Here is a 9310-nt window from a genome sequence, read left to right as displayed (position 1 = left end):
TGTAAACGTGCTGTGTACTGTATATGCAAGCTACATTCACCGTCCTTTACATGCACCTAATACAGTCTTTTTAAAAAAAAACTTAAAACATATCAGGAGAAACCAAAAGGTGCTAATAAAACATGACATAAAAACAGCACAAGCACAGAGGTGGCATTAAAGTGGTGGAATCGTTTCCCTTTTAAAACACATTTGGACTTAAACACTTCAGTCTCACTGGGCATGATCACATTGCGTTGATACAATCTGAAAGATTCAAATCACATTTGAGAGGCAGTAACAAAAACAGCTTAAAGCAACTCAGTTCAGCTGTGCTGAGTCTATACAAACCTTAGACCTAAGGAAAATGAGAACTCACGCCTGTTGTGAGATGAGCTACACCACGTCATCAGTGTATCAAATCACTGTTTAAACATCAAACAGTTCCTTTTAGAATATACATGCAAATGGACATTCCAAATCAAGTAACAACAAAGGAAATACAACTGAAAAGTTGTAGCAAACAATGGTAACACGCAACTAAAACAGGAAGAAAGAAACGGAGGGTCAGGGTAGAATGTGGTTGATGAGAGGGGATAATAAAACCACCATTGTACCCCTTAAGATGTGCTCATACTGAATGCAAGGTCAATTTTTTATCTGGATTTATTCACACTAACTTCACCACTGGAGTGTTTTGCAATCCATTCTTATTAACTAAAAACAGCCACTTTTTGTACAGATGTTAGCTGCTCACTAACAATAAACTGTGGAACTGTAGCTATTTCTTTTTTCATAGATCAATTTCTTTTTTTATATATTTTAAAGCTCACATATAATAATGTATCTTTCCAGACTTTGTGTTGCCTCTTATTTTCATGTCACGTTCAGTCTGAACACACCTTTAAGGCTACAGCAGAAATGGGACGAGCATTCACATTCCAGCTGCTGGGGATTCAAGCAGACAAGTCTCCGTCTTCACTTCTTCCATACGGAGTAGAAAACCCATCTGACACAACAGAGTTAAGGATTGTACACACAAAGTACTACTATATTTTAGTATATAGTAGTCGCAGTCCATGGCCTAGAGGTTAGGAATCGGGCTTGTAACTGGAGAGTCGGAGGTTCGAATCCCAGTACTGACAGGCCTAGGACTGAAGTGCCCTTGAGCAAGGCACCTAACCCCCCTGCACAGCTTCCCGGGGGTTAAATGCAGAGGTTGAATTTCCCCGTTGTGGGATTAAAAAAAGTAATCTTCTTCATCTTATCCATTTAGTGAACTTGATAGCATCACAACAAGCAGCTAGCCCAGATCACTTAAGGTGGACTGACCTTTAAGGTGGACAAGTAATTCTCATTTCAGTTTAATTTTTGTGTTCACATTTTTTGTTCATTATAACTTGGGTCTAACTTTTCTAGTTTTGTCCATCATTTCTACTGGTTGTGATAACACTGTCTTCAGAGGATTATAAAGCAGCAATTAACTTTTTGAGAACAGTTATTTCCCATAGAAATAATGGCAAATCTACAAAAATAATTATCAAAATTGCAGATTCCAGAAAAGTTGGAACATTGTCTAAAACGTAGACAAAACAGAATGTGATAACTTACTAATCCTTTGTGACATATATTTAATTTAATTGAAACTGTACTTAGAGAGTACATTTTATGTTTATTGTGTCGCAGCAGACCCAGGTTCGAATCCGGCTCGGATCCCTCTCCTGCATGTTTACCACTATCGAATAAAGCTAAAAAGGGCCAAAAAAATTACTTGAAAAAAACTTGTGTATTTTTACAACACTTCTTTCTGGGTTGTAATAAGAAAAATGTTATAATATAAAACCATTTGGGATGTGCAAAAAATCATAAATTTAAATACATTTAATAATAAATAATGTAATGAAAATTGTGTTATTTGTTGTATATTAATTCACTCACAACATTAGCATATGAAAAACTTTAGAAGTGATAAAAGGATACTGTTCCAAGTAGGAGGGCACACACACCACCTCTTTGGAGAACTCCACGGGACACGAGAGCTTCCCCAGCTGTTCCTCGTACAGACTCAGTGCCTCTGTCAGGGTCTCAGCATTACCCTGAGGGACAGCAGCAGAAAAGAAAGATTTCACAACAGACACATACTGTAGATAGGTAATCTTTCAACAGAAACTTGAGGCTTAAAAGTGGAAGTGGTGTGTTCTAGTGGTGAGCAACAATAAAAATAAAAATTTCCCTATTCCATCAAATATTCCGAGAAAAATATTGAGAACAAAGTTTATATCTGCGAACAATTTCATCAATCCCATCAGATAACAGACCGATACAACTGGTTCAACTGTGCTGCGGTTCCCTCCCCTGCAATATTTCCTGTCCAGATAACCTAGTTCAACAGGAAATACATCAAATAAAGGAAGCAAGACTCTGTAAAGGCTTTTAAAGATTGCTCTCAGGGATGCAGAAGGTTTCAGTAGAAAAAGGTAAAGAGCAAACTTTTTCTGCAGAATCTGTAGGCCACAGAACCATATTTTGGTATCAGCAAGCATTGTGGTTACACACGTTAATTTTTATCTTTGCCTTTATCTAAATATTCATCCTATATGTTATTGATATCCAAGTTGTCACCAATAGAGTGGACTTTTATGTATTCTGCATTACCTTCATTTGCTGCTTCTAGCCCTTCCTTGCTGAACATTTATTTCAATGTATGCATCTCTTTATCTTATCTCATTTTCTTTGCATTTATCTACTTAGTTTGTTGGGGGCGGGGCCGGCAAATGTTCTGTATGTCTTTGTATCTTCATTGCAAAAAAAAAGGAAAAAAAAGAAGAGGCAGCAGCATTGTGCTTTGCATTTGTAGTCCACATAGTATTGACAGATCGCAGACTTTGATCAACTGCAGGTAAACAGTCAGTGTGGAGAAGGACCACATTGGGCAAAATTAAATCCTGGAACCCATCATCTCTTGTCTGACAAAAATCAACCTTTTATTATCTTAGCTAAACTGAAACAATCTGGTTATAGATGGCATCCCTCAATTTCAACCCCATTCTTACATCTTATGTTGATAATCTGACTAACAGCACAAACTTCCCGTTACATCAGAAACCCCAGAAAGACACCCCACACCTCCAGGGGCTAATTTAAGAGCATACCTGGTTTAGTGACAGTTGGCACTAAATATACTCAGCTGTTGCCAAACAGGACAAGACTCACTTGTGTTATGTATTTGCCCGAAGGATGCAGAACTTTTATTGACAGATCTAGGATGAGACGCAGGAACTCCCATGTAGAGTCTAAAACAGACAGTTAGACAGGCTCACACACAAGCTGAGCTGCATGTATGCAGCACCAGTAAAGTGGAGTAAACTGAATATGTATATAAAACATAAATAGAAAACGTATAGAAACCTTCTTCTGGTTCCGTGGAAATTGGGATTGCTGTCAGGTCATTGATTATGTAATCAAACATCTTTCCTTCCTGGACATACTTCTTCAGCACGGGGACACAGTCCTCAACTAGTATCTGTGATGCAGGAGACGAAGAGAATCCACTCAAGTGTCTTTCATTAGGAAAATATGCTTTACCCATTATGACTAAGTCTGCCTCATAAAACCCCCTCTAAAACCCAAGCATTGTTTCAAAACAACCTCCCAAAACCTGAGGCTTTTCTGAAAAACTGCACAGAATGTCGTTTCCGGAATAATTCATTTCTCAGCCTGTAGCAGATAGAGACATGAAATAGAAAAACATTTAAAAGCTTAAACCTTTGGCTTTAACTGTTGAGAATTACTTTTGTCCAAAACTTAATTAGGATTTAAAATATATAAGTAATATAAATCAACATCATAAATAACCGAATAAATGAATAAATAAGAAAAAGTATCAAATGCCTCAGCCTCTGTAGCACATAGAAATATGAAAAAACATCTGAAAGAAAGCTTTAACCCTTTAAACATCAATGAACAACAACAAACATTTAAAAAATGTATTACAATATGTGGCACATTAAGAATAACATGCAGACATCCAGATGTTGCATCCAGTCTAAAACATAACTTGCTCTTCTCTCAAATTGAGTAAAATACTGAATCTGTTTTGTAAAGTGTTTCATGAGGAAGGTAATGCAGCTTTGTGAAACCGGTTATTCAGGTGCACTAATGTGAAGATGTACAGAATGTACCGGAGTGACATAAAAAAAATCATTCTGTACTCACTTGGTAACAATCTCCGTTCAAGTTGTCGAGGACATTGCCACAAGTTCCTCTCATGTGCTTTTTGCACGCGTCTATCACCTTCTGGTCAATGTGCACACTCCGTTAAGGAATGATCCATCAGGTGCAGATGTGCAATATTATGTACAGTACAGGCCAAAAGTTTGGACACACCTTCTCATTCAATGTTTTTCCTTTATTTTCATGACTATTTACATTGTAGATTCATCAAAACTATTAATGAACACATATGGAATTATGTACTTAACAAAAAAGTGTGAAATAACTGAAAACATGTCTTATATTCTAGTAAGCAAAGGGTGGCTACTTTGAGGAATCTAAAATACAAGACATGTTTTCAGTTATTTCACATTTTTTTTGTTAAGTACATAATTCCATATGTGTTTATTCATAGTTTTGATGCCTTCAGTGAGAATCTACAATGTAAATAGTCATGAAAATAAAGAAAAACGCATTGAATGAGATGGGTGTGTCCAAACTTTTGGCCTGTACTGTATTAGTGGGAAAAACAAAAAGACACAACACAGGAATAAAAAAGTTCAGCAGAACAGAACCCAGAAAGGATATATCCAACATGGTGACCATCTTTGGCTTTTGTTTGATCATCTCATACAGGACGCCTCCGTCACCTCCTCCTAATATCAGCACCTCTTTTCCAGCATAATTCACTCTTCCACCACCCATGATGGCTTGGGTGTAGGCCAAATCGCTCTCTGCCAGGTCTGCAAGGTAAATAAAATAAACCATTTACACACCTGAATAAAAACATTTTTCATTAACCAGCCAAACTGCATTTTGTCATCATGCCATGTATTTAATTGTTGTATACACTTACTTAAATCATTATCCAGTATTAGGACATTTCCATACTGCTGTGAGTGCAATATCTTTATGTTTTGGTATGCAGAATCTTCTTCATACACCATCTGGTCCATGTCATACTCAACCAGTCTGCCATCAGTTGTGGGCCAGTATCGGTCCACTTCTGCTCCTCGTACGAGGGCGGGAAGCCTTGGGGGCGAGTAGTGAACAACACAATTAATCAGTATTACTGCAACATGCAAACTGCATGAAATATCTGCAACAAATTGTTATTGCACTTCCAGATACTTACCTTTTCACCCTTGTAATATTGCCTTTTAAGATCTCCTTGAGCTTTGTTTCCAGTGCATTTAAAAGCTGTGGAGACACAAACTGAGTCTGAAACAAATGCACAACAATGCAACAGCCATATAATTCCACTGTGCTCTGCATGTATCTACTGGTGCTCTGCCGCAATTACAGGCACAGCTGTATTTCTACAGAATTGGCAAATGTGCATGTTTGCATACCTGAGGCAAATAGACAACATGTGCTGGCAATAATGCTAGACACTGGTGCTTATGTAAAGCTATTCAAAAAGGAAATGATCCATGCTGTTCCTACTTTCACTATTTCACTTTTAGGTCTACAGTAAATACTGAAAAATGTTGTTTACATCACAGTCAGTTTTCTGTATGGCTAACAAGTTGTAAAACCAGGGATGCTCCATTCCAATCTCAACAAGTACAAGTCCAGTACAACTCAACTCTGTACTGGGCCAAATGACAGCAATTTTGCTCGTGGGGCTGTACTGCTCTGTTTCTCCATTCCTGTGGTAAAACACCACCCACAAAAACAACAGCAAAACAGACAGTGAGAGATAGTTTATCTATGTTACTTACTAAATTTGGATGCACTCGCTTCATTTTATTGTCTGCTGTCATCTATAATGCATGGTGTTTTACCACAGGACTGGAGAAACAGACAGTGGGACAGCCAAGCGAGTAAAAAGCCAATCAGACTAATGCTTAATATGCGTTAATATTTATAGATGCTGAAAAATAATCCTTGAATGAAATACAGTTTATTCAGGAAACTTTACTGAAGCAACGACTACTGGATGGCAGGAGAGAGAGAAATTCCATTCTAGTAAATGGACAAAGTATTGAATAATTTTCTTAAATCACCTACATTGTCTACTTGTGCAATGTTATCATCTTCATAACACTGCAGATCAACGGTGATCAACCCATGGGCCTTCACACGCAGAATTGCAAGCCTGAGAAATAAAGGGTCAAGACAAAGAGATTAGCACAAAGAGAATTTTACAACACTTTTTTGACTGAAGTTTTCAAGAACACACAACCTGCTCCTTTGAAAGATGGATGTGGAAATGTTTCCTCTTTTGCAAAGGAAGTTGAATGATTAGAGCTTTTCCACAGTGGAAAGCATCATCTTTTTTTAATCATTTTGTTGATTGGAAAATTACTGTGAATTCAGACTGACTGCATACTTGAACTGGGCCATAAATCAAATTATATTTTTAATTACTATTTTGGCTTCCAACGATTATAAAAACAAGATTAAAAAAAGTTGCATTTCTCAGCTTTATTAGACAGTGAGAGAGAGAGAGGAAGGGGGAGACAGAGGGGAAGACACTGCAGCAGAGGGACCTGCGGCCGGATTCATACCCGCCACAAGGACTCAGCCTTAGTGGTATGTGCTCTACCAGATGCCCCAGATAAAATGATTTTTGACTCAAAGCCTGTTCCACAATGACACTCTTGTTTTGCCTGGTGCTACACCTCCAGTGCAGCACACATTTCCTTCACAGCAGCACGCTTTTACCAGTTTTTCACTGAGTAACTTACTGAAAAATGTCACCGAGTACAGTAGGCTGGGGCATAAAATAATATTTTATCTATTATATATCTATAAATATATACACTTTTTTTTATTTCAAGAAGTGCATGACGTTTCCAAATGAACTAATTGACTGTGTTAATGAATAATGATTGAATGGGCCTACGCTTACTGCAAGAGAGGTGTGACAAGTTTCTTTGCGAAAACTTGTCAGCATCAAAATCCTTATAATCCAAACAAACATCTGTTTTTTAATGATAGTTGGAACTACTACTAGACTTTTGGTAACATCTGGATCTGTATTTACAAAACATTCTGAGGCTGAAAATATCTCAGACTCCATTAAAAAATAAGCAGCATGCCAGTCTAAACCTCGGTTGACCCCAAATTCTACCCCACCCATTTTTCATCTTAAAACTGTAGGTTGCCTAAGGCTTGCCTAAACTTGTCAAACAAGACGCTGACAGCAAACTGTCACCATTTGCAACAAGCCACAAACCAATAAAAGAGAAACACTACAGGGTAGTACATGGGAAACCAAAGACAGTCTATTTGTAGTCTCACTTAACATACGCACATAGCATTAAACAAACAAACAAAAAACAACGGCTAATACGTTAATTTCCAGAGGGTATACTAATGAGAAGCACATCTGTGCTCAGATGTTTACAATAAAATTCAAGGTTCCATGTGGCAGCAATATTAAAATCTATATTATGTAATACTCTTTACAACTTCCTGCTTCTGTACCACAGATCAAAGAAAATACAAAAGTTTTGTCTGTCAAAAACATGTTGTTCTTACCGGCCATTCTTGCCTACAAAAGTACCGAGGTATCCCTGCCCATTTGTTTCATGGACAGTCTCTGTCATTTCCTGCTCATGAAATATGGACAGTAGATCAGGAATTGTCGTAGCAGAGTCAACTGGGAAAAGATGGAGAGTGGGACAATAATTCATTCTCTGCATTGGCATTGAAAGAAGTACTCAGATCCTTTAGTTTTATAATAATAGCAATGTGACGATTAGGTCTGTCACAATAGGCACATTTTGTTGGATGACATATTGTCTCCGACATAAATGCATATTATTGCTATTTTAAGACAATTTAATACCACTAGTATAATGACAATATAATAGCAAAATAATGAAAACACACTTCTTCAAAAGAGCAATCAACTTTTTTAAATAAATCTGATCTGGTCTAATTACAGTTTAAGACCTTGTTTTTTTTTTTTATTATTACAGTGTTATAGAAAAACATACAGAAAACATAAGTGATATCAATCAAACACAATAAAACAAATTAGAATTTAAGGGCCAACATGTAAGTATAAAAGGACTTTATTCATTTATACAAATATATTTTAAAAGGTGTATATATTAATTGACTTATTAGCTGTCACACTTGAACAAGTCTCCGGATCAGACAGCTCTTCTGTTTTAATTCTCAGCACATACAACTACAAAAATGGCTGAAAATGCGCTACTTCCTGTGCGACACCACTCGGTCCAACATACTTTATCCACATTGTTAATGAGACTGAATAGTCGTGAACTTAAAAAAAAAATGTAACGCCTAACTAACGACCAGGCAAATTACATTAAAATTAGATATTTTACCTACAATAATTTCAAGCTTTAAACCATTACTTGTCCAAATATATGTGTGTATTTGACATTACCAGCCATGTCTCTTCTAAATCGATATAGCGTTACTGTTTTGAAGGGCAGTGACAGACTAGCGGCATGCTAGCCAGCTAGCTAGCATGCAGTTGGCTGTAACCTGAATGCACTGGCTGTTATTCGTCGCGGTTATTTTACCTGCCGTAGAGAGCTTGAAGTCGAGAGTATAATGTCGCAGTGCCATGTCTGAGTGCAACCGTCATCCATGCCTGGGAATAGGCAGGCTGCGAGTATTTATCTGCAGAGACAGACAGAGGGTGGGCCCTGCTACCACTGCTGCTACACTGCCCACTACACCAACGGAGCGAGGCGTGGCTATGGCTACCGTTGCTGCGGCGATGCGGTGACAGAGCAAAGAGTGAAAGTTGAGCCGAGAGAGAAATCCTCCTGCGCTGACTTTGAGCTGGCGCAAGACGTGAAATCACCAAAGTCTCCATAATCACCAAAGTAGATATTTCAATCATATTTCACAAGCTATATCTCCCCTTATACCTCACTTATAACATAGTGACTGACAAATTAAGAGAAAATGATCTTGGTTTCTAGACACTCTCGCGAGACCTTGCATACGAAACTGTAAAAGTTGACCAAACTCTCGCGATAACCATGAGCAAAAAAAACCATACCAGCACTGAACCATACCCCTAACAGTTATACCATACCATACCAAACCATACCAAACCATACCCCTAACAGTTTCTTGTTTAGTTTTTCCCCATTAATCATAGTTTCATTTCGTCACACTGTTA

At 37.7% G+C, this 9310-nt stretch overlaps 1 protein-coding gene across 1 annotated transcript; it reads right to left on the bottom strand.

The window, feature by feature from the left end:
• Positions 1 to 95: 95 nt before the first annotated feature.
• On the bottom strand, positions 96 to 8886 carry sms (spermine synthase). The gene is made up of 11 exons (XM_059351946.1): positions 8700 to 8886; positions 7681 to 7801; positions 6205 to 6292; positions 5327 to 5391; positions 5048 to 5223; positions 4780 to 4934; positions 4195 to 4284; positions 3388 to 3502; positions 3193 to 3272; positions 1960 to 2075; positions 96 to 988 (listed from the first exon to the last, which is right to left on the bottom strand). The coding sequence occupies exons 1-11, from the start codon at positions 8743 to 8745 to the stop codon at positions 958 to 960; spliced, it is 1083 nt and encodes a 360-aa protein (XP_059207929.1). The 5' UTR covers positions 8746 to 8886; the 3' UTR covers positions 96 to 957.
• Positions 8887 to 9310: the final 424 nt, after the last annotated feature.

This window comes from Centropristis striata, chromosome 15 (genome assembly GCF_030273125.1).
Source record: "Centropristis striata isolate RG_2023a ecotype Rhode Island chromosome 15, C.striata_1.0, whole genome shotgun sequence".
Classification (NCBI taxonomy): domain Eukaryota; kingdom Metazoa; phylum Chordata; class Actinopteri; order Perciformes; family Serranidae; genus Centropristis; species Centropristis striata.
The sequence above is the reverse complement of the archived record's forward strand: the minus strand, read 5'-3'. Positions and strand labels throughout refer to the sequence as shown.

What these genes read in the sequence shown, in the direction of transcription:
- sms (XM_059351946.1), bottom strand. Translation starts at nt 8,745, where the DNA reads ATGGCACTGCGACATTATACTCTCGACTTCAAGCTCTCTACGGCAG. An exon ending in AATACTGGATAATGATTTAA is followed by an intron (nt 4,935 to 5,047) that starts GTAAGTGTATAC and finishes TTTACCTTGCAG; the next exon opens with ACCTGGCAGAGAGCGATTTG. An exon ending in GTGCCCTCCTACTTGGAACA is followed by an intron (nt 989 to 1,959) that starts GTATCCTTTTAT and finishes CTGTTGTGTCAG; the next exon opens with ATGGGTTTTCTACTCCGTAT.